General features: G+C 35.0%; 1 protein-coding gene, 1 long non-coding RNA gene and 1 pseudogene across 9 annotated transcripts; 2 read left to right on the plus strand and 1 right to left on the minus strand.

Annotated features, from left to right (window-relative positions):
* The first annotated feature begins 2,183 nt into the window (after positions 1-2,183).
* On the plus strand, positions 2,184-4,997 carry LOC145055737 (uncharacterized). 7 transcript variants are annotated; one of them, XR_013685327.1, is made up of 4 exons: positions 2,184-2,568; positions 2,648-3,149; positions 3,423-4,664; positions 4,824-4,997. It is a non-coding gene; the product is annotated as an uncharacterized LOC145055737 (long non-coding RNA). The 7 variants fall into 7 exon arrangements; XR_013685325.1 differs by having other exon boundaries at positions 2,186-2,568; positions 3,423-3,544; positions 3,760-4,997; XR_013685326.1 differs by having other exon boundaries at positions 2,186-2,568; positions 3,423-3,544; positions 3,770-4,997.
* Positions 4,998-17,267: 12,270 nt separating this feature from the next.
* On the plus strand, positions 17,268-18,506 carry LOC145055739 (Adenine nucleotide alpha hydrolases-like superfamily protein). Of its 2 annotated transcripts, none has more exons than XM_079004124.1 (4): positions 17,268-17,537; positions 17,640-17,734; positions 17,921-18,042; positions 18,196-18,506. In XM_079004124.1, the coding sequence occupies exons 1-4, from the start codon at positions 17,351-17,353 to the stop codon at positions 18,281-18,283; spliced, it is 492 nt and encodes a 163-aa protein (XP_078860250.1). In that variant the 5' UTR covers positions 17,268-17,350; the 3' UTR covers positions 18,284-18,506. The 2 variants fall into 2 exon arrangements, with proteins under 2 accessions (XP_078860250.1, XP_078860251.1); XM_079004125.1 differs by having other exon boundaries at positions 17,278-17,531.
* Positions 18,507-18,954: 448 nt separating this feature from the next.
* On the minus strand, positions 18,955-20,492 carry LOC145055738 (phytochrome A-associated F-box protein pseudogene; annotated as a pseudogene).
* Between the last annotated feature and the right edge of the window lie 5,390 nt (positions 20,493-25,882).

Below are 25,882 nucleotides of genomic sequence, written 5' to 3' on the forward strand. Positions count from 1 at the left end.
ACTCTATACTCATTTTCTTCCACATTCAATAATACCTTTTATTTTTTTATAGTTAAATCACCAATCTCCCCTAAAAGTGAAATATGCAAGAAAAATAAGCATACTTAAGGTAGACATGAAACCAAATCCATATTGAACTCAATTGATAACATTGTCGGTATATACACACAAATACATATAACTCCTTGAATCGTTATAACAAATTTTTAAGAGAGTAACATATAAAAATAAGATATTATTGACTCATTTTAAAATTTTATAATCGTTATATATATATATATATATATATATATATATATATATATATATATGTGTGTGTGTGTGTGTGATATATATATATATATATATATATATATATATATATATATATATATATATATATATATATATCCGGTTTATCTGGTTTTTGGGATCGGTTGAACCGATTGAACCAGTTGAACCATCGAACTGGCAACACAACCGATTCAATGTCCGGTTCGGTTTTCAAAATATTGCTACCTTCAGCGGGGTTGAGCAGGTTACGTCGCCTACATTATGGATACCCGGGAGGCGGGTAAGGCAACCGTGAGAGATGTGTCATATATGCGGGAGTACTCGGATGTGTTTCCGAAGGAGTTGCCTGAGATACCTCCAGAGAGACAAGTGGAGTTCAGGATTGACCTAGTTCTGGGTGCGACTCCAATAGCCAAGGCACCATATGGGTTGGCTCCTCCCAAGATGAAGGAGTTGTCTACACGGCTGCAGGAGCTGTTAGACAAAGGATTTATCAGGTCGAGTAGTTCGCCTTGGGGAGCTCTGATCATGTTTGTGAAGAAGAAAGATGGGTCACATCGGATGTGTATAGATTACCAGGAGTTGAATAAGGTAACGGTGAAGAACCGTTACCCACTCCCGATGATTGACGATCCCTTCAAACAGCTTCAGGGGGCATCTTAGTTTTCCAAGATCGATTTGCGTTCAAGCTATCACCAGATGAGAGTCAGAGATAAGGATGTACCGAACACTACTTTCCGGACTCGCTACGGCCATTACGAGTTCGTGGTGATTCCCTTTGGGCTCACCAATGCCCCTGCCGCGTTCATGGACCTCGTGAACTGCGTATTTAGACCGATGTTGGATTGGTCTGTGATAGTCTTTATTGATGACATCTTGGTTTACTTCAAGCTGCAGGAGCAGCACAAGGAGCACTTGCGAGAGGTGTTGGATACCCTAAGGAGGGAGATCTTGTACGCCAAGTTCTCCAAGTGCGAGTTTTGGTTGCACGAGGTGCAATTTATGGGGCACCTTGTCAACCAGAACGGTATTTTGGTCGACCTGGCCAAAGTGGAGGCCATGATGAGATGGGAGGTTCCGATGTCTCCATCTGAGAATCGGAGTTTCCTTGGTTTAGCAGGCTATTACCGGAGATTCATACAAGATTTCTCCAAGATAGTGATACTCCTGACTCGGCTAACGAAGAAGGCCGTTGTATTTCGTTGGGGGCCTGATCAGCAGCCAACGTTCGAGACTTTGAGGCAGAGGTTGTGCGAGGCGCCGATCTTAGCCCTGCCAAAGGGCGTTGAGGATTTTGTAGTATACTGCGATGCGTCTATCTCGGGTTTGGGTGCAATATTGATGCAGAGAGGGCACATTATCGCCAATACGGCTATGTCTTGAGGCAGCTGAAGCCTCACGAGACAAACCACCCGACGCACAACTTGGAGTTAGGGGCAGTTGTTTTCGTCCTCAAGATTTTGCCACTACCTCTATGGGGTCCGTTGTTGTAACAACAAGAAACCAGATGGCTAATTAAGGAAATATAATAAGCAAATTGGAGGTCTACTCATCGAGTCCATGGAGGATAACTCGACGAGTAGGAACTTGTTTTGCATGCGGGTAGAGAGACCTACTCGACGAGTTGGGGAGGACCAACTCGACGAGTTGGTCTGAGTTTGGGAAACCCTAGATTCAGTGTTTTGCACCCTATTTAAGCATCTTAATCTTCACTTCAGGGACTCATTTCCATCTTCTATTATCCAAACCCTAGATCTCGAAACCCCAATGCTTGTGAGCCAGTTTTAAGTTAACCTTGTGTGATTTGAAGCTTGTAGAAGAAGAAGAAGCTAGAGGTATCCAAGCGGAGATTGTAGATCCACAAGCAACATCTTATCATCATCCTTTTCTGGTAATAAAGCCTCTAGTCTCTTAGATCTCCTTATGTTCACTTAATGAGGGTTTTGGTCCATTAGCTAGACTGAAGGTGGACACGTGTTTTTCTATCTTCTCTTCACCGCTATCATTTGGATCAGTGTCTTCTCCACCGTTTTACCAAGACATCAGATATACTCAACAAACATCATCGTCTTCCATCCTTCCAGAACTCTCTCTATCCCTCTCGCCATTATTGTTTTCTTCCACAAGATTTTTTGCTTTTTCGACCACTCTGCTTCATCTTTCCACTTCTTCTGAGTCGTCATTGGGTTTTGGCGAAATGATGGTCGACCGGTGGATAGTAGGGTTTTTCGGGTGGGTGCTTGGCTTGCAATTTTGGGTCGGCTGACTTGCTGGTTCAAATACTGGTACCAGAAGGTATATGATTCCTCTCCGCTCAACTCACGTTCTCATTTTTATGTTACGGTTTCATTTACTCACTTTATCATTTACTCAGTTTACCCAAGTTGAAACGTGCATCATCAACATCATGCTTCTCCTCCTGCCTTCATTTATATTAAATATCACCATCGTCTATCGCTATCAACGCCACCGCCACCAGACCTCTTTCCCTTGCTCCACATCCAGGGATGTCTTCTTCCGACACCTTTTTGCTATTATCGCCTATTATCAACTTCCAGATGTCGGAATATAAGCAGGTCCAAACCAGACTTCGTCAACGACTCCGACACTTATGACTCAATCATGTTCTGATTTTAGCTTATGTTTGATTTCTTGCCACAATCTCCTGCAAATGTTTTTCTTTTTAAAAACTTTGGGCTGCCTATACACATATCCATCACTTATCTGAGTGTCTGTTTCTTTTCAGCCACTGACGGTAGATGTGGGAGGCCACCGGTCGATTGGGGATGAACAATGGTGGCAGGCTGAGATAAATTCTCTATTGAAAGAAATTAAGCCTCTGAATCACGAAATTGAGGAGTTGTAACGTGTAATAGGTAACAATTCTACTCCATCTTTATCGGGTGGAGTACAATACCAACTTTTTTTTTTTACTTTCCTAATTTCCCAGCGGAGTTATCTCCTTAATTGCAAGTTATCTCCTATTTTTGTCTTTTTATGTTTGTTGTGTTCGTCGTCTCTATATTACAAAGCAAAGCGGGAACATCAGATGCTATTTCAAACTCATCCTATTTGTGTTCAATTTCATCTGGGTTTTATTGAAATTGCAAAATTCGACTGAAAGTTCACTGATTTTGTGCCTTTTGCAGTGTGCCACGAAGTGAAGTTACTGCCGGTCCTTGAGCCCAACAAAACTGAAGTGATAAAACTTGTCTCCTCACAATATATGGTTCTTCAACTTTAGATTTTTTCACCAACGATGGCATACACGGTATTGTTAAACTTTTATGGGTAGAAGGGATTATTCTAGGGTGTTTCTACTTCATCCCTATCATAATCTACTTCATTGTTTGATCTCCTTCTTCCTTTGTATGTGTTTGTATGCTTTCTTCGAATAGCCTTGTATGAATATGTATATTTCAACCAATATGGTTCTTTATCTATTCATTATGAACTCATAAAATCTATTCATTGATTTTTTTTTAGCTTTTGACAGTTGTTGATGCTCCTTGTGATAGAGTAAAGGAAGTTATATGAATCAGAGATGGAGTTCAATTAGGTTCCATACGAAATTTTGGTATCAAGATTGACATATTGCAGTGCATTGATGTTGAATCCATCTAAGTTTATCATCTAATTCATTCACTTTTGGCTCATTCTGATTTACTTTTTTTCTTCAATAAAGGTAACATCTCTATAATACCATACCCCCAACAGAAACTAACTGTCATGAAAAAAAAGTAATAATTGATCTAAAATAAGTTTTATATTAAAGTATAAGAAGAGTTATATGATACAGTGCAAAGCATTTCAAAAGTTTAAATTAACACTAAACTGCCTTTTGATATACACATACAAGTCAATTCCTTGAACTTTTCACTTATTTGACAATATTACCCCTCATTATTCCAGGCCTCACCCGAATTACATCCTTCAAAATGTTTATGGTGGCTTTTCAGCAAATCCGTATGGGGATCAAATTAGATCTAATTTTTTTGTTTTTTTTCATTAATTTGATTTAATTTAAAAAATGTTTATCATGTAAACAACTAATGATATATGGAAGGAGGCCAGTCCCAAGGGGGTATGTAGATGATTCCAAAGGTTTTAACAATGGTCAAATATGATATGTTTTGTAAGTTACACTTTTCTGTAAACTCATTTTGGTCATTTACTTTGTTAATTAGATTTATCATCTATGTTGTGGGATTTCTGCAAGAAATGGCCTGGAGCACAGATGCCAACTGTTAGGCCGCCCCGAAGAAACCAACCCAACAGCAGCAATAATGGCTCAAACAGAGCATGGTGGTAGAGCACTATCGGCCAATATTAAGTGGTGGTGGTGGTGGCACTGTGTGAACTTCTATAGATGGGATAGATTTTCCATGAAGGTTGGACACCTCCACCCTACCCCCACCTTATTTATAAAGATAAAACAGAAAAAAATGAAATGATTAATGTAGAAGGGTGTTGGGGAGGTGTTTAAATTCCTACAAGAAAGATTTCACAGAAGTTTATTGGTTATTACATTTCTATTGCTTTGCATTTAGATCAATGGAGTCTTGCAAGGAGTAGGAGAGCTTAAAGAAAATGTGCCCATGTTACCTAATTCGTAAGACCTAAGTTGGTATTTTTAACGGTTGCAACCTATTTTTTGCAAGTGTTGTATTTTATAAAAATATTTACTAATTACATAATTCCATTTATAATTTGTATTCGTAAAACTTAGTTATTCATATTTGTAATACCGTAACGAACTTAAAATAACCATAAATAACCACTTTTGGCCGCCCGCGAAGCGGCGGGATACATGCTAGTTATATATTAAAATAGGAAAGTAATGGTCATAAGCTAAACTTCCCGAACCTAAAATTTTCAAATTATAAACTTTTATTGAATTTTAAGTTTATTAATATCTTATCTATATATAAATGGATAAAAGTACGTTTTCATTTAAAAAAAAAACCCAAATTGTTTCCTTATCAGGTATGATTCCCTACCAACCATATTTTTGAAAGTATGTTGCTACTATAGGAAAACAAAAAAAAAAGAACCAAAAAATTACCAAACAAATAACCGATGCAACGAAAAAAATAATGTTTGAAAGTTGGAAGCTATATAAGAAAGGGATGAAATAAGACAAAAGATAATGAAATGCATGTTGTTATACCGAGAAACGCTCCTATAGTAGTAGTAAATCACATTTTGAGGAACATTAAAGGTATCAGATTGTGGTTTGGTTTATCTTAAAGGGTATATTATTGGAAAGAAAGAAATGTTGAGTAAATCATTGGGATATGCTTAGGATTCTGTTTTCCAGTAGACCTATTTAATTAGGTTCTTTCAAATTATATTTTTTGTATCCTGTTTTCCCCAATTCCTTACTGCGTATCTGTGTGCTTGAGGTAGATTATCTCACATGTACCTTGGTAGGCAAGGTATATATAACACCCCCCACTGGCACGTATCACAATGTTGTCCGCTTTGGGCCACTCGGCACGAAGACTTTCCAGGGGGTCACCCATCCTGGTACTACTCCCGCCCGAGCACGCTTAACTGCAGAGTTCTTATGGGATCTGCTGCCCTCACGGCTTTAAAACACGTTGTGATAGGGAAGGTATCCACACCCCTTATAAGGAATGCTTAGTTCTCCTTCCCAGCCGATGTGGGATCAGATCTAACCCACTTGGGTGAAAGTGGGTTAAGGAGAACTAAGCATTCCTTATAAGGGGTGTGGATACCTTCCCTATCACAACGTATTTTAAAGCCGTGAGGGCAGCAGATCTCATAAGAACTATACAGTTAAGCGTGCTCGGGCGGGAGTAGTACCAGGATGGGTGACCCCCTGGGAAGTCCTCGGTCCGAGGGGACCAAAGCGGACAATATTGTGATACGTGCTAGAGGGGAATGTTACATCCCATAAGAACTCTGCAGTTAAGCATGCTCGGGCGGGAGTAGTACCAGGATGGGTGACCCCCTGGGAAGTCCTCGTGCCGAGTGGCCCAAAGCGGACAATATTGTGATATGTGCCAGAGGGGGATGTTACAGTATAATCAGTAAGCTAAAGTTCTAATCCCTGTTCTGTCACCAATTCTCATTTTGTTCATGTGATCAGTCAGGGGAATGTTACATCCCATAAGAACTCTGCAGTTAAGCGTGCTCGAGCGGGAGTAGTACCAGGATGGGTGACCCCCTGGGAAGTCCTCGTGCCGAGTGGCCCAAAGCGGACAATATTGTGATATGTGCCAGAGGGGGATGTTATTGTATAATCAGTAAGCTAAAGTTCTAATCCCTGTTCTGTCACCAATTCTCATTTTGTTCATGTGATCAGTCCAACAGTTTCACTTCTTCCTACTTGTTACATGAATTAGTTCTTCTTGTGATTATCTTGGTGCACAAGGTGCCTGTGTGAAGCAGCCCATGTTCTAGTTTTTGCTTGTGATTGAAGCATATGAAGTTTATAACCAAATAAATGAAATTTTATAAATTAAAAAGTTAAAAGCATTTGCTTAAGCATCTAAATGTATATACATATAATTTGGATACTTAGTAGAATAATTTTCCAAAATGTGTCAATTAAAGATTACTAATCTAATAGAATGGAAATTCGAAAGTGCAAAACATGGAAAATAGATATATTTTTGAAGGGCATGATGGTCTTTTATTAAAAAAGAATGAAAGTGAAAAGAAAAAGGAGAGTGGCGATGAGATATAAAGTAAATCAATAGGGCTAAATGCTTATTTAAAAATATTTTACTGCATTTTTATCAGATTAGTCTTTTGAATGGGGTTTTTCAAGAACTGAAGCTTGGTAGGAGGAAATACCTAGTGTCATCCTAATAAAAGGAAACACACTCGTTAGTCATGAAACATATAATTCAAGCCAATTTATAGAGATGTGTATTACATTTTATCTCAGGGTCTATTATGTAAATATTTAGATTCATGAAGGTTAGATCTGTAAATATGTAGAGGTTGTTAAAACAGATTTAATTAGACATAAATTTCATTCTGTTGGTTGTACTCTGTAATTAGCTTTCAGAGCTTCATTATGTAAATCAATGGAGTTTTCATCAGTTACTTCTTTTTCTTATCATATTACTCATATTGAAATGGTATCAGAGAATACGATCCTTTGATCTTTGTTGTTTTTTTTTCTTTTTTCTTATCCTCGTTATAGATCAGAGTTCATCAAAATGGATTCAATTCCGATTCAAAACTCGAATGTACACAGTGCTTCTTCATCTGTTTTTAATCCAAAAGGAAATGACAACACAATGTTTCTTGTTTCAAATCTCCTCACTGGAAATGAAAACTATATGCAGTGGAAATTCTCGATCAAATTAGCTCTCGGAGCTAAGAAGAAAACCGGATTTGTTGATGGAACCAAGAAACAACCAGAATCTGCTGGTACTGAACAAGATGAATGGATAAGTAATGATTGTACGGTTAGATCTTGGATTCTGAACGCAATTTCAAAAGAGATCGTCGGAGCCTTCATTTTCTCGACGACTGCAAGAGTGCAAGAGAATTGTGGCTTGAATTAGAAGAACACTTCGGTGAGAGCAATGGTCCGTTGATTTATCAATTGCAACGACAAATTGCTTCAATCAGTCAAGGTGATTCATCACTTTCAAAATATTATACCAATCTTAAACAGTTATGGGATCAATTGAATTCTCTTGTTCAAATTCCTTCATGTACCTGTAGCTCTGCAAAAGCTATTTCTGATCATAACTCTTCTACACGATTGATGCAATTTCTTATGGGATTGAACGACACTTATGATAGTTTAAGAAACCAAATCTTGGTTCTAGATCCTCTTCCTAGTGTGTATAAAGCATATTCCATGGCACTTAGTGTTGAAAAACAACGAGAAGTACAAATTAACTTTGCAAATCCTACTGAAGTTTCCGCAATGCTTGCTAGAACACCAAAATATAGCAACAATACCAAGAAGTCCTTCCAGATAAAGAACAAATTTGAGCAAAAAGGAAAAATTAATTCTGATAAGTACGGTGATCATTGCAAATCTGGTGGTCATACTAAGGATGTATGTTTCAAACTACATGGTTATCCTGATTGGTATAAAGAGTTGAAAGAGAAAAAGAAGTTTGGGTCAAATTCTGCTCACATGGCCAATACATCATTTTATGCACAAAGAGAAAATCCTTTACATGAAGTCGGAGAAAATGTTCAACCAACATCAGCAAATCCCAACAGTGACGAGTCGTTGAACAATTTGTTTCAGCAATTTACCCAGTTCTTGAAGAACAACCAACATCCTGATACTCACTTTGCAAATTTGTCCCATTTTGGTGACTTTTCAGGTATGAATATTTCCTTATTCAATTCCATCAAAACTAGTCATTTTGATGTTGACACATGGATTCTAGATACTGGAGCAACTGCTCACATGTGTGCTCAACTTTCTTTTATTGGTCATCCAATTCCTGTTTCCAATTATACCCCTATCTTTTTACCTAATGGTTCTATTAAATCTGTTACTCATACAGGTTTAATAACTCTTAACTCTAGAGTTGTACTAAAAAAATGTATTATATGTGCCTCAATTCACATGTAATCTTCTTTCAGTGAAAGCATTAGCAACATCTGCTAACATTGCATTCACTTTTCTGCCTGTTTATTGTGTTTTATAGGACCTTCAAACTGCTAAAATCATTGGCATTGGAAAGGTCATGGGCAATCTCTATGTTCTAAACAAGTTTAGTTTAGAGTCTGCAAACATAGAGTCCATTCTTAATTCTTGTAATCTTTCAAAGAATTTGAAATTCAATTTTTGTAATGTTGCTCATTTCAAGAATAAGGAATGTTATTCCATATGGCATAAGAGATTAGGCCATAGTCTGAGTCTGTATTAAGTCATTTGACTTTTATTCCTAAGAAATCTATTGATGAGTCACTTCCTTGTATTCCATGTCATCTTGCAAAACAACAAAGAATTCCATTTCATGTTAGTGACTCTTGTGTTGATTCTTTTTTTAAATTGATTCACGTGGATCTTTGGGGACCATATAGATCAAAAACTATCACAGGAGCATCATATTTCCTAACAATAGTTGACGATTTTTCTAGATCAACATGGACTTTCTTACTCATTGACAAAACTCAAGTCTTATTGACTTTGTCTAATTTCTTTGTATATGTCAAAAATCAATTCCTCACAACTGTCAAAATTATCAGAACTGATAATGGAAGTGATTTCATCAATCACAATTGTCAAAATTTATTCTCTTCATTAGGAATAGTTCATCAAAGAACTGCTCCTTATTCACCTCAACAAAATGGAAGAGTTGAGAGAAAACACCAACCTTTGTTACAAGTGGCAAGATCTTTAATGTTTTCTTCAAAATTACCAATCCATTTTTGGGGACATGCTATTTTGATGGCTACCTATATCATCAACATTACTCCTACACAAGTTTTAAATTGGTCAACTCCATATAAGAAGCTATACAATAAAGATCCTACATATGATAATCTCAAGGTATTTGGGTGTCTCTGCTTTGCAACAAATACCATACCTCACAAAACGAAGTTTGAAAAAAGAGCTACAATGTGTTGTTTTATTGGTTATAATCATGGACAGAAGGCATACAAACTCTATGATTTACAAGACAAAAAGATAATTATGTCCAGAGATGTCATCTTTTATGAGTCATTGTTTCCTTACAAGAGCATAAAAGAAAATTCAAGTGGTGAAAAATTAGTCATTCCGAATGAAATTGAAGATTTTGAAGTGTGTGCAAATGATTTCATTCCAGCAAATGATTATGATCCATATGAGTTTAATATTATCAATGAAGATGAACACTTCAACTTTCCAGAACAACAAGAAGGTGAAGAAGACATGTATGCTGAAGAAAATGATATTGATAATGAAAATCACCAAAATGTTCCTGTAGCAGACAATCTTCGTTTTGGTTTAAGAGAAAGAAAGAAACCCTCTTGGCATAATGATTATATTATGCATTATAACACTATTGATGCTACAACCTCAAATACCAAGCAATTCACATCTCCTCATTTTCCTCCTACATACCCTTATTATCATTCAGCTTTATTAACCCAAACACATAAAGGCCTCTTATCCCCCATTTCTCAAATTCAAGAACCCACAAGTTATAATGAAGCCTGCAGAAATGAAGAATGGGTCAAAGCAATGAATAAAGAGTTAGATGCACTTGAAAACAATCAGACATGGACAGTTATGCCCTTTCCACAAAACAAGAAAGCGATCGGTTCAAAATGGGTTTACAAAGTTAAACTTAATCCAGATGGTCAGTTGAAAGGTATAAAGCAAGACTAATTGCAAAGGGGTATAATCAAATTTATGGAATTGATTACCTTGACAGTTTTTCTCCTGTAGCTAAAGTGGTTACAGTTAGAATTTTATTGGCTTTATCTACATCAAGAGGTTGGTTATTAAATCAATTGGACATCAATAATGCTTTCTTGCATGGATTTCTAGATGAAGAGGTGTATCTACAACCTCCTCAAGGGTATGGAAAAGCAAAAAAAGGAGAGGTTTGCAAGCTCAACAAATCTCTCTATGGCCTGAAACAAGCCAGTAGACAATGACATTTGGAATTCTGCAATAAGTTGTTGGAAATTGATTTTAAACAATCTTCACATGATCATTGTTTGTTCACAAAAGGTAAAGGCGAAACATTTGTGGCATTAGTCGTTTATGTTGATGATGTTCTAATCACTGGACCAAATAAGGAAGAAATTCACAAGGTCAAAGATCATTTACATGCAGCATTCACAAGTAAAGATTTGGGGGATGCAAGCTATTTTTTGGGTATTGAATTACTCAGAACTGAAAAAGGGCTATATGTAAATCAAAGAAAATATGTATTGGACATATTATCTGAGACAGGATTAACAGGGGCAAAACCGGTATCAAGTCCAACAATCAAAAACATAAAATTGAGTACAGAAGGTGGGGAGACTTTGAAAGATCCAGAGATATATAGGAAGTTAGTTGGAAAACTTTTGTATCTCAATTTCACAAGGCCAGACATAAGTCATGTTGTACAACAATTGAGCCAGTTCTTACATACTCCAACCACGGTACATTGGAAGGCTGCAATACATGTGTTAAAGTATTTGAAAAGTTGTCCCTCAAAGGGGTTGTTTTTTGAAGCAAATTCAGCAATAAATAACATAACTGCATTTAGTGACTCAGATTGGGCAAGTTGCAGTGATACAAGAAGATCATTAACAGGTTTTTGTATCTTCATTGGAAGTTCATTGGTGTCCTGGAAAACTAAAAAGCAGAAAATTGTATCAAAATCGTCTTGTGAAGCAGAATATAGAAGCTTAGCTGCAACCGTATGTGAACTCTTATGGATTAGTTACCTTTTAAAGGATTTGAAGATTGAGTTGAAAATTCCGGTGGATTTATGGTGTGACAACAAAGCAGCAATACACATTACTAAAAATCCAATATTTCACGAAAGAACCAAGCACTTAGACATTGATTGTCACATTGTTCGTGATCAATTCAAACTTGGATTTGTTCTCCCAAAACATGTTTCAACAAAACAACAAACAACGGATATTTTCACAAAAGGACTATGTGGGCCACAGTTTCAGTATCTGTTATCCAAGTTGAACCTCCAAGACATTCATGGAGGTACAACTTGAGGGGAGGATATTACATTTTATCTCAGGGTCTATTCTGTAAATATTTAGATTCATGAAGGTTAGATCTGTAAATATATAGAGGTTGTTAAAACAGCGATAATTAGACGTAAATTTCATTCTGTTGGTTGTACTCTGTAATTAGCTTTCAGAGCTTCATTATGTAAATCAATGGAGTTTTCATCAGTTACTTCTTTTTCTTATCATATTACTCATATTGAAATATATAAAACTATATTCCAAATACCTCAAGATCGTCAACATGGAGCCTTCAATGGGTTTCGTAGTGGCGTTCCCTGTCAATAAACAAAATTAGAATAAAATTATGCTACTTAAAATCACAAGAAGAAACTAAACTGTGACAATTAAATGAAAGTATGTTACTCTTTTCTAGCATTTAAATTTTTAAAATTTGAATGCTACATATATTTGACCTATTTTTCAAAGTTATTATTTTCATTTTAATTTGCCTCATGTGATAAAGACATCAACCCGTTTTAGTATTTCATGTCAATGCAACGATATAAACTTTTTAATAAATGGATTTTATAGCATTTATTTTTCTAAATAAAATTAAATGAATTGCAACTTTTATACATAACTCTCCGTAAAAAATATAACAATGCCTACTAAAATAATACTATATGGACCAAAATGCCCTTTTGTTATTGGTCAAGATGGCACTGGTCTTTTAAGTTGGTTCTTTTTTCAAAATCATTACTAATTTTATAAGTTTTATCGTTTGAGAAGTTATTAACTAAAACAACACAATAAGGTGAAAACCTTTGAATTTGGTTACGAGAGTCTGATACTTTTAGGGATGTCAACGGGACGGGGATTGCATCCCCCGCCCTTGCCCCCAAAATTTTCTCGTGCCCCCGCCCCCGTTCCCCCGCCCCCGATTGATTTTGGGCTAACTTATTTGGGCTAAAATAAGTTCTTGTTTGGGCTAAAAGAAACTATTTTTTGGATAACAAATAGATATTTATAAAATAATTTTACATGTTACAAACAACTTAAAAACATGTTTTTTGTTGAATTTTTGTACGTAAAAATCATTTTTTTTGTTTATTATACTTATATGATTAACATATATCAATTTATATAATTTATTAACAGGGCCCCACGGGGGTTTCGGGACGAGACTACCAACCCCTGCCCCGCCCCCGAAATTAAAACAGGGGTTAACCTTGCCCCCGCCCCTGCCCCCGTCCCCGATTTTTTTCAACAAATGTCCCCATACAGGATGGGGCCCTCGCGGGATCGGGGTTCCACGGGACTTTTTGACATCCCTAGATACTTTATAGGTGTGATTATGAGAACCTCATTTAAATTTGTTAATAAATATTCTTTTTAAAATACTTCTTTATTGGTTGTTATTATTATAAAATGGTTCCAAACATCAACATGTTTTTATAATCTTTTTTAATTGTCATTCCAATGTTCGTTTGACATATTACTAATTGCCAACACTGCCATATCTCTTAAGGGCCTCAAGCAGATAAATGGTTGAATTAGTTTCTTCCTATCTAATAGCATTTAAAACGAATTAAAAATAAGATCTTGTTTAAGCATTTCATTGAGTACTTGGTGTGCATAATCAAACTTGTCACATTTTAACAACATATCATTGGTTTGCATAATCAAACTTGTCACATTTTAACAACATATCATTGGTTTTTTTTCCTTATTCATACTATCATTCAATTTTTTTCAATCTAAACATATCCAAAGCTTCAAATTTTGAATTAAAAGTCAAAGAAGAAATAGTTGTTATCAAGAAGATTAATACGAACATGAAAAATTACAAACCTTGAAATAAGCAGATCACTAATCAGTTGAATCTTAAATTTCATACAAAACCTAAGCTGCAACAACACCATTCACGTGTATTAGACAAATCAACAACAAATCAAGGAAAACCTATAATAGAAACCATTCAGAGTAGTTCCTTGCAATCCCAGCCATTAATAGAGAGGGAAAAAAAAGATTAGGGTTGAAAAAAGGAAATAACGAAGAAAAATAAGGGATTGGCGATATTTAAGGATCGACAACTTCAAAAGGAAGGTCTAAAAGATGAATTGGTATGGAATCCTATATTTAAAAATTAAACAATGATGTTTAGGAATAGAGATGATGAAAACAAAAACTGCACCAAATTCGGCAGCTGAATTATAGGGATACATATTTGATTACAGATTTTATATTTATATTGAATGATGAATTGGGCGGGAGAAAATAAAGAAAATTGTTGGAGAGATGGACACGTGGCAGAAGGCATGTCTAAATGATGGACATGTGGCTTCTAGGAGAGGTTTTTAATAAGAATGAAGATATATCTCCCTATTCTAATCCTCTCTAATAAATGAATATTTTTTTTGCTATTTGTCATACTCTTATTCAATATGCCAAATGTCATTTTGTGGTTATTTTGAATTAATTTTTTTTCACATGTCATTTTATAAGTTTTTATATTTTATTAAATTTCATAAAATATTTTAATGTAATAATTGTAATAAATGTATTAATAAATAGATATCAATTTCATTAATGAACTTACTTTTTAATTTCAAAATTCTTAAAATTAAAACTCATTAGTTTCTTTTGTTTATTTATTTAAATTATTTGTCTAAATTTAAAAGATAAAAAACATTTTTATTATAATAATTCATTATTTTTCTTATCTTCTTATAAATTCAAAGTTTTCAAATATTTAGACCTTTTATATTTAAGTTTTTTTTTTTAAATTAACACATGTAAAACATAGGTCTCACAACTAGTAAAAGAATAAGTTTATTCTCTTTTTGCCATGTGTCATCCTATTTGGCCTCATAATTAATGACATGTCATTTGTCAACCTATTGATTCTCAATTTCAAATTTTAAATCTTCCACTCTAATTATATTAAATTAATAATATTATAATAAAAATTAAAATAAAATTAATATAGATTATAATGTCACGTATTTATTTAAATCAATGATTATAATTTTATATAATAAAAAATATCTCTTAATTTATAATTTATTTAAAATAATTGATTAAAAATTTTGACTTTTTACTATGAAAGTTTAATTAATTTTGCAATTGTGGCTCCCACAGGTTATAAACTAACATCCTCCCTAAATAATTTACCACTTGTCATCCTCTTATGCATTATGTCACATGTCATTTTTCGATAAATTTAAATTAAATTATATTTTGTGGCTTTCTTTTCAATTTTTTTAAATTGCATATAATACTTAAATGTAATAATAAATGTATATCCAACTCATTAATGCAATTTTCCTTATAAGTTCCAAATTTCTAAATTAAATCCAATTATTTTAGTTGTTTATTTATTTAAATTATTAGTTTAATCTTTAAATTTAAAAGATAAATAAGCATTTCAATTTTAATAATTAAATATTTTACCTTTTCTTATAAATTTAAATTTTGTAAATTGTTAGATTTTCATGTTTGTTTTTTTTTTCTAATAAACTTATATAATAAATGAGTTTTACAACTAATATATATATATATATATATATATATATATATATATATATATATATATATATATATATATATATATATATATATATATATATATATATATATATATATATATATATAGGATAGGAGAAACACGTCTATTTGTCTTTACGCTTCCAAAATATATGAAAATGATATTTTCATGCTTAGTAAACTTGCCGGCAAGAAATTGGATTTCTGCCATTAGTAAAAAGAAAATAATTAATACGTAACTATGTATTTTGTTTTTTGTACAATTAATATTTGATTGATTGAAAAATATAAAAACTCGCTCCATTAATAGTTATACCTAAAATTATGCATAGAACAATTACAATTGTTTTCTAACTTCAAAATGTGAAACTAGAAGGATAACATTACTCAAAAAAAAAAAAAAAAACTAATAATCTAATCATTGTATGAGTTATGGTGATCTGTACACAACAGATGTTTGTATTATATAATTAGATAAATTATAAATTGTTCTATGACTAAAAAAAGTTATGTATAGATCGTCATCTGTTCGTCAATTTTTACACGTCCATTCAGTTATTAAATTTTGTCAGTTGATATCGACTTTTAGGTGTTGTTTGTTTTTTGAAACGAAAATTCATGAAGTCTGCAGATCACCTCTGCAGCAAAAGAAGTGGAGCAAACGACTGCAATCTGCAATAAGAAACATGTTTGTTTTTTAACATCTGCAAACTGTTGCAGTAAACTAAAATTTAAATAAACTAATTTTATAAACTGAAAATAGTTTCAACACTGAAATTTTAAAAATTTTGGTCTTAAAACATTGAAAGAATATTAAAAAGAACATTAAAAAAAAAAACAAAAATACAAATATTCTAAAAAAAATATAAAAGAAGCTATCAGTTTTATTCTAGAAAAAAAAACTAATTTTAAAAAACATAAAAAGAAAATAATTAAAAAATTAAAAAAATATTGCAAATAATGTTTACAAAGTTCGTAAAAGAATTAACATGTTAAAAGATACAACCGAAATTGAAAATATTATTAATAGAAAGTCTAAAACGGTAAAAAATATTAAAAAAATCAGTTTTTTTTTTAAAAAAAAAATTAAATTATAAAAAATTATGAAAACTATAAAAAGAAATTGTATAAAATCCGTAAATCAAAGTATAACAAAAAAAAATCAAAGTTAAAAAAAAAATAAGTTATACAAAATTTATAAAAAAAATCACTTGAAAAAATAAAAACTGGAGAGGTTTAAAGAGGCAAGTCAAATACTGAACCGCACAGAACACACAGAGATTTTATAACCTGAAATCTTACAGAAAATAAACTGTTACGAAAGACAGATATTACACGTATGTTGTCCCGAGTCTATATGTAACTAAGGTGGGTCCAATGACCCATCTAATTTTTTTAATTTAGCTTTTTTATGTTGAAAATATTTAGTGACATACCTTTAAATTACTTATAAAATCTTTGAATTTCTATAAAAAAAAAATTAAAATTAATGAACGGTTTCTTGTTATACAATCACGCGCACAAAAACTGGTCTGTAGAGCACTTAGGCTCATTGATAACTGTTTATGTTTATTTGACATTATCATTATCATTATTACTAAGATAACAGTATTAATTATGTAAGTGCGGTGTTCAGTTTCCAAACGAGGCTGTGACTTGTGAGCCCCACGAATATATGCAAGGAAGTGGTGACCGATTTCCATACGAAGTGCTGTGGGGTCCACCGGCGTCAAATCATCGTCATTTATAAGTAACGGCGTTAACTCTCCGTGGAATAAGTCCGATCTCGGCTATTCTGGAATTACGTATGCACATTGCACAGCACAGGTATTTGTAGAGACGAGAGTATATAAATGCAGCGAACGAAGCTAAACCTAAAGCTAAAGCTAAAGTGTGAAAAATGGAAGCGGAACAGAAACCGGTGCCGGTGATGATCGTCGGAGTAGATGACAGCGAGCATAGCTTTTACGCACTTGAGTGGACTTTGGATCACTTCCTAACTCCATCTGCTCCCAATTCTCCCTTCAAACTAATCGTCGTTCACTCCAAACCTTCTCCTACTTCTGCAATCGGATTCGCGGGTCCTGGTGAATCAATTGATCTGACACTTGATACCACTACTTTTCTGTGTCTTGGAATTGGATGCTAATAAATTTGTTTAATCGCATACCATTGTCTATTGAATTCAGGAGCGGCGGATGTTTTTCCGTTTGTGGATGCGGATTTGAAGAAGATCGCTGCTCGAGTTGTGGAAAGGGCAAAAGAGCTTTGCCATTCGAAATCGGTTTGTACTTTGTTTCATCTTTTCGTTCGATGTCTCAACTCGCTAACAAAACGGAACTTTGAGTATAAACTATAAAGTAACCCTAGGCCGTAACAGTAACGCATCTGAAAATTTTGGTTGAAATGTTTGATTTCATTTTAATTGTTTGGATCGTTTGTAAAAGATTTTGATGATTTTGTATTGTAGGTAGATGATGTGAGTGTGGAAATTGTGGAAGGCGATGCTAGGAACGTTCTATGTGAAGCTGTAGAGAGGCACCATGCCACCATATTGGTAGTTGGTAGCCATGGTTATGGAGCAATTAAAAGGTAATCTTGTTTACTTTTCACTTATGTATGCATCAACTCAACTGTTGGAAACTAATTGCAGTTTTGATCAGATGGATTTGGGAATGCATTCTATCACCCAAAGTATTTTAACACCCTACAAAACTAGTGTTTTTGTTTTTTGGTTTTTTGTAGGGCGGTTTTGGGAAGTGTTAGTGACTATGTTACTCATCATGCCCATTGCACCGTGATGATAGTGAAGAAGCCCAAGACCAAACATTGAGAGGATTGAACTGAACATTATTATTCTTCCAAATCTGGGACTTCTACCATTGATATTGCTTAGTATTTGTTAGGTTGAAGATTTAAGAAATTATTGGTATGTATTTCCTTACTAAAACTACCTGCAACTTCAAATATTTGTGTATGTATTATTTTGTATTTGCACTATAAACATCTTAATTATAGTCGATTGTCATTATCTTAATAAAACCTGCTTCAGTTAATTAGTTCTCTTGAAAACCTTTTGCTATTGCTCTCAGTTTTGTTTTGCAGATCAATCTAAAAATGAAACTTTAAGCATTTAAATATAAGTTTTAGGTATCAAATGTTTTGAATATTTAAAAATTTTGAACTTACAAAATTTACATGCATGAAAATTGATGGTTTTACTAAGCGACTAGGGGATGCAATTATTCCACCTGTTCAGTCCATATGAAAAAATAATTGTTTTGATATGTTTTTCAATAAGATGCTTAGGCCTTACGAATCGAAATGTATGTTTTGCAAGTTGGTAAAATTAAAATTAATATGAGTATGACCTTACTAATTGTGGAGCCAGAAATCTCGGTACCGACATATCTATTCTGATTTCTGAGGGTGAAATTAAGATCATATGTTAATATGTTGATCCCACCAAACCAAATAAAGATGAAGGATGAGGGATGTAATCTATGAACAACAAACAAAATCTGGGTGGCAATAATCCCTTACATAAAACATGCAATCTGGATGGATGATTCCTGCACACACTTAAACATAAAAACTGACAATATGTGAATCCATTTCTAAAGCTTGCTGCTTGCACATTGCCATTGTTGAGAATAATTCAAGGCACGGAATGGCAAGACAGAAGCATCTAACTGATAACATATACTGTATATAATATAGGCTCAAACTCAAAAGTCAAAATTCATCTCTAATTTAGTAAATGATATGAGCTTGGAAATAATCGATGCATCCAAGTGAAAGAAAGAAAGAAGGAGAGCATTGGATATGGATTGAGCATTTTAAATTTTTACGTGTACAAGGGCCAATCGGTCCACGCACCAGATACATGCCCATTCTCACAAACATAAGCTCGAACAACTGGCTCCCCATCGTCATGAAACCCATACGCAGGCCGCAAACAGAAAGCCGCATGCAAGTCATACACTTGACTAATAGAACAATAAGCACAATTCAAATCAATTCTGCTGCGATTCCCATCTTTAATCGTCCTCCAAACCCTAGATCTCTTAAAATCCTTGAACACCCCCCTAAAAAGCATGTAATTACGCTTCTCCTCGATGTGCACACAACCAGGCCAATCACAAATGTATAAACAATCACCCCTGAATCGACTTGCCAACAATTTATTTCCTTGCTCACGGCTCAAATTCCAAGCACCAGATGCCAAATGGGACCTTGAAGATCTACAAATTTTTCTTCGTTTACAGACACCAAAATCAACAACAACAACAATGCCGTCGTTGCCTTCTGTTCCTTCTTCAGAAACCTCCTCGGATTTATGGCAAACATTACCGTAAGCAGAATCATAGTAGAGATCGTCGTACAAAGACCAAGAACAATCAGAGCTGTTAACGGAACGTTTTAGCTCTTTCATCTTATCATCGTCAGCAATTCTAGAACAAGAAGGATTTGATACGGATTTACCCGGTTGAAACAGATTAGTTTCATGATAGTTTTCATCTGGACCTAGTTCGCGTTCGAGCCCGAGATCTGAATTTTCGAGGAGGACGCCAGAGTGGAGGAGGCCAGGGCAGCAAACGGAAAGCTTGTGAAGGGACGCCCAGCCGCCAGGAGGAGAGATGGAAGAGGTGATTGGAGTGTTCGATTGGAGGAGATCGGAGACGACGGAAGGGATTGTCTCATGGCATTTGGTTTTCCAGCAAATCGTGCGAACCATATTCGAGAATTTAGTACACACGCAAGCGAGACGAGACCAGTTGCGAGGATCATCTGCGATCTTGAAAAATATGTTTAGAACAACATCGTCGGAAAGATAGGAGAACAGATTTTCAGTGCCAATTTCAGACATTTTCCACTTGTTTTTCGTCGAATAACACACAGCAAATTCTCTCCTCGATCTGCGAAAACGACTCAGAAGCTCCTTCTTGTTGAAAAACTCTAGAGTTCTTCTCAGCCTCGGGATTCAATTCAAGAATGAAATGGTTGGTGGGGCTAAGGGAGGAGATCTCGCAATATGTACACTGAACGTAGATGATTTTCGTCGGGATTTCTTCCCCGCTTTATCATATTTACAAACTAGCCCCTATAGTTTTGGTTAAAAGTTAATGAAGTATTAAAATAAGATATCTTATCTCTCTTTTACAAACTAGATGTGTCCCCCGCATTGCGGGGTTGGAAGATGTTGTTTTTGTATGCAACTATAATACATCGTCTTAATTGGTAGCCATAATAAAATATGTTGTTATTCTCTACAATTCGTCCATTTGCAAACACGGTAAAAAAATAAATAGACATTGGTATTTTGTATTTTGATGATCCAAATTACATACATTGCCCTCTTTTGGTTGATATATGTCAAATTCCACCACCTGATGAACTTGCTGAAAGAGTTGTGGTGTAAGCATATGTTCCACTTCTTTTAGTTGATATGTGTTATCTCATCCAGGTGGAAGTCCTTCATCTTCATAATCTTTTTGCTCCATGTTTAAGTCTACGGTGTGACACATTAGTTCTTCCAAACCACAAAACATCCGAAACTTACCATGACAGATTATGGCGTAATAACATGATGAAATTGGACAATGGAATTGGAATGACTGATTACATTCCAATATCAATGAGGCATTCAAAAATGCGTCCAATTGAAAAACTAAATGACAATAAATTGATAAATAAATAAAATCATATTTTATATTTCACATCATGTAAATATCTGTTATAAAATTATTTTCTCGATTTTACAAAATATTCCAATAAGGCCTTCTTGTGTTTGGAAAAGTGTTACCATACTGATGATTTGTGTATGAAGGCCAACAACACCAACGTTATCCAAAACACGAATTCTGCTCAGTTCATTAGGAATGGTCATGGTACTAAAATATTCAAGAACTTTGACGGGTTTTAGCCATTTAAATATAATAAACAACAACATACAAAAAATAAGGGAGTTAAATTACCAGCAACAACTCTAAAAGCAAATCAAAAAATCCCTCAACTGATAGGAATTCTACTGTGTAGCTTTTCTACCTCCTTTCCACCTAAAAAAAAGGAAAAATGAACAAAAAAAACTAAAATTTCAACTTTCAAAGTCTAGACCCACATCCATAAAGATTATAAGAACTCACCAGTAACTTTAACCCATTTACCGAAATCGATTTTGTTTGCGGATCGACCACCAATCTTCAGAAGTATAACCCAATATAACAATTTCATCTGGTGCATTTGGAAATGGCGTCGGATAAAGAAACACCCCCTTCAGCACCACCCCTGGTGGAAGAACACCTAAAGTCCTCCAAGTTAGAGGATGTTTTCAAAAGGTCAGAAATGGTAATAAACCCAATTATAGCATATAAATTGATAAGAATTAAGCAATAATAATGCAATGTAGGCCTATAAATGATTGGATTTGCATCAAATCAACTAATCTTAGCTACCATACAACTTTATTAAATTAGCTTTTATCTGACCATTAACTAAGGATTAATGTTATGATTCATAATCGTATTCCACACACAAAAAAAATTGTAAAGTTGTTACTGTAAAGCATTTAAAAGTAATTTTGTCCAAAAAAAAATAACTCGTATTTGTGTTATTTAAAGTTGTGTGACTGCTAAGGTCATTACTCACCATATCGTTTTGATGAATTAGTAACTGAAAGAAAGGCAAGGGCATTTTTGGTATTCTAAAAAGTGTTAGCAGGTTGATGAAGATCTGAATAAACTATGCTAAAAACGCAATGCTAACGATCTTCTGATCTCATTATCACTTATTCATAAATTTTATTAATTTCACAAATTTTAATTTTGCTTATACGAATATGTTATGATTATTATTTATAGTTCCTTTTGGAAAGGATTCGCATGATTTCTTTTATGAAAATAACATCATTATTAATAAAATAGAATTTGTTTTTTTTGGGAAAACTTATGCTATTTAGTGATATTTTTTTTGGGAAAACTTATGCTATTTAGTGATATTTTTTTTGTGAAAAAATTTTGGTTTTTGTAAGAACTTATGCCATTTAGTGATCTTTTTTTGAAAGACATATGTACCTTCAAGTGCTTCCTCCTTTGGTCATCCAACTATAAAATCAGATTGGTGGATAAAGAGTAGAGAACATTGCTAATATTGATCGATAAGGTATAAATTATGTTTCTATTCTATGCAAGTTGCCCGGTGATTCAACATAACATCATTATGCATGATCAAACAAAAAAAACATTATAACTGACCTTGATGATTTCAAACTTGTGTTGTAAGTGGCACCAATCATTGTGTAACATCCAAAAATACAACCCAAAAATTTTTGTTTTAATAATAATAAAATCATATATTGATCGTCATATCATAAAAAAACAAACGTCAAATATCTCAACTCATAATAAAATGTCGTGAAACAATTGTATCAAATCAAACTATGAATCAAAACAAACTCCCAGGATAAAGACTGAAGCTGTGGTGTGTGCGAGGCCATCATCCCGAGCTCTTCCATTTACTTGCGAAAGTACCTGAAACCAAAACTAAAACTGTAAGCACGAAGCTTAGTGAGGTCCCCCAAACTACCACATACCATACAATAACATATAAACACGTACTGGACCTTGCCCACTGCATCGGACCGAAGTCCGGAAATTGCATCGGGTCGAAGTCCGGAACTTACTGGGAACTTGTCCCCTGCATCGGACCGGTGTCCGGAACTAGCTGCATCGGACCGAAGTCCGGAACTGACTGCATCGGACCGAAGTTCGGAACTAACTGATCATAGCATAGCATAAACACATATCAACTAGCATAACACATATCATCATAAACACATATACTGCATACTGCATCAGGCCGTAGCCCGGAACACATAACACATAAATCCAGCCTGAGCCACGAAGGCATCAAACACACTATCTGTTGCGTCGGACTGAAGTTCGGAAACTACTGCTAGCTAATCGGGTCGGCATTGTGGCCGTAGACCCGTTCCTACTGGAAGGAAACTCACCTCGTAGTCTAGCTACTGAAAGGAACTGCTCTGGAATCTGTCTGTTGCGGCTCCGGTTTCTCCCCGACTATAATTTCCATAAGTACCCTCAATTAAATACTGATAATCATATTGAGGGTAAAATGACTATTTTACCCCTGGTCAAAGTCAACCTATTGGTCAAAGTCAACATTCAGTTGACCTGACTCGTCGAGTTGGGTCGCCAACTCGTCGAGTCCTTACTCTCATTTTCTTGCTTCTGCTCGCTACTACTCGTCGAGTTTGGCATAGACTCGACGAGTTCCTCTTCGATACTAACACCCAGTCAATCTGCATCCGACTCGCCGAGTTGTATGAACAACTCGTCAGGTCCTCCTTCAACACATGAACACTCTGACTGTGACTCGCTGAGTTGTATGAACAACTCGTCGAGTCTGTTCTTGAGGCATGAAGATTGCCTTGGACTCACCGAGTCAGGGCATTGACTCGCTGAGTCCCTTCATGAATGAGTCCGACCTCCGACTCACCGAGTCCACCTAAAGATCACTGGTTTCGCTCGGCATGACACAAAAAAGGGAAAGAAATCGGGGACTCGCGACTCGACTCGTCGAGTCTGAAGAACAACTCGCCGAGTCGGTTGCATACAACACTACTTCGATGATTCTGCTCAAAACCGGTGCATGCAACTTACAGATCTGGGTTCCTAAAGCTTGATTAGCACGTAAAGTTTCCAACTTTACGTGTAGATATGCATCAATACGGGTTTAAAGGCTCAAAATGCACTAAAAGGATAGATCTAGGGTGTTCATGTGAAAAGGGTTCCATAAAGGCAGAAGATCTAAGCTTCTGAAGCTCAAACATAGATAGATCTGAAGGCTACTAGACAACACATGATTTCAATGTTACTACCAAGCCAAAAATGATAAAAGCAAGCCAAACGAGAGATCTAATCGAGGAATGACAAAGGTTTGAGCTTGATACCTCAAAGAAGATTGTGATACCACCACAAACTCGGATCTAACTGCTTCTCCCTTGATTCCTCCTCTGCTCTCCTCTTCCTCTATTCCACAAATGGACCACAACTTCACCAAGAGAGAAAAACACACCAAAATGATAAGGGTGGCTAGGGTTTTCATGTGAGGCTCTTCTGTGGGTGAGGGAGGCTACTGAATGCCCAAAAGGTCGTTTAAATAGGATACAAACCCGGGGATTTAGGGTTTCATTCAGACTGATGGACTCATTGAGTCCAGGATATGGACTCGTCAAGTCGCCAACTTAAACATGCTCGAAATCCCGTCTCTACTCGACGAGTCGGGCTACTGACTCGTCGAGTTCCTCTTGAAACTTGAATAAATAATAATATTAAATAACATACCAGAAACGGGGCGTTACACATTGGCAGGGAGAGCTTCAACACTTGGATCACCCAATCTACCAACCTACTTCACAACAAAATCCCGGTCATAGTTGAAGCGACTTTTGAGACATTTGCTTTCCCGTATATAAACCTTAAACATGATTAAAGAAGACATTAAAAGCAGTATAAACAAACATCAAAAGATTCAAATCAATTATACATTTTGGCACGAAATACACAAAAAAACATTTAGCTTTTTGCTACAATTATTTAGCCACTTTGACACTGGAAATTGGAAAAACATGCCAAAAATGATGGTGAGAATTACCTTGCATTCATGGGTCCTTCACCAGATTTGACCATGTGGAGTGTTGGTCTTCTTGATAGATTGACCTCAAGCATTAAGCAAGAGACTTCATCTTTTCCCTCATTATTAGGTAGGTTTTCATTTTGATTTTCTAAATTTATTGTAGTTCCAATTTGCTATTAAAAAGGATCAATTTGTAGTTTAAAGTGTGTAGAAAAATTAACCAAAATATGTCTACCCACAGCTAGATCTTCAAATCTATGAACAAATCCAAACTTATATCGGCAAAATTCAAATGAAATCCAAAGATTTAGCCACTCAAAATACATGTATAAAACCACTTTCAGCACCATGAAAGACAGAAAATACCAAATTAAAGAAAGAAATCACACAATGCAATTGTAAACGATAGAGAAGTTGATACCTGGTGAGAGGTGAAGCTACACAGGTTGCATTAAACTTTCTTTGAGAAATTTCTTCAAACACCTGATATGCATCCCTATCAGATTCTTCAATGAGTTCATGGACATTACACATCAATTCTGGTATCAATTAAAGCTTGTTACCCTAGGATCCATCCGAAAAGGGCTAGCGGCACAGCTTGTTACCCGTTTGTCTTCCATCGATATGTATTGAACTATATTATGCTAATATATATTTATTTATAGAAAATTAAGTAATCTAACCATTTGAAAATTAAGTAATCTTACTATTTTTTAATCGAAGAAAATAACCAAAAACAAATAGTAAATATACCATTCAGTTCGGAATAGGCATT

The sequence above is a fragment of the Lactuca serriola genome, chromosome 5 (assembly GCF_051521515.1).
Source record: "Lactuca serriola cultivar US96UC23 chromosome 5, Lser_US96UC23_V15, whole genome shotgun sequence".
Lineage (NCBI taxonomy): Eukaryota > Viridiplantae > Streptophyta > Magnoliopsida > Asterales > Asteraceae > Lactuca > Lactuca serriola.

Coding starts and splice junctions, on each gene's coding strand:
- LOC145055739 (XM_079004124.1), top strand. CDS start 17,351: ATGGAAGCGGAACAGAAACCGGTGCCGGTGATGATCGTCGGAGTAGAT. Junction 17,735..17,920: donor AGCTTTGCCATTCGAAATCG/GTTTGTACTTTG, acceptor TTTGTATTGTAG/GTAGATGATGTGAGTGTGGA. Junction 18,043..18,195: donor GGTTATGGAGCAATTAAAAG/GTAATCTTGTTT, acceptor GGTTTTTTGTAG/GGCGGTTTTGGGAAGTGTTA.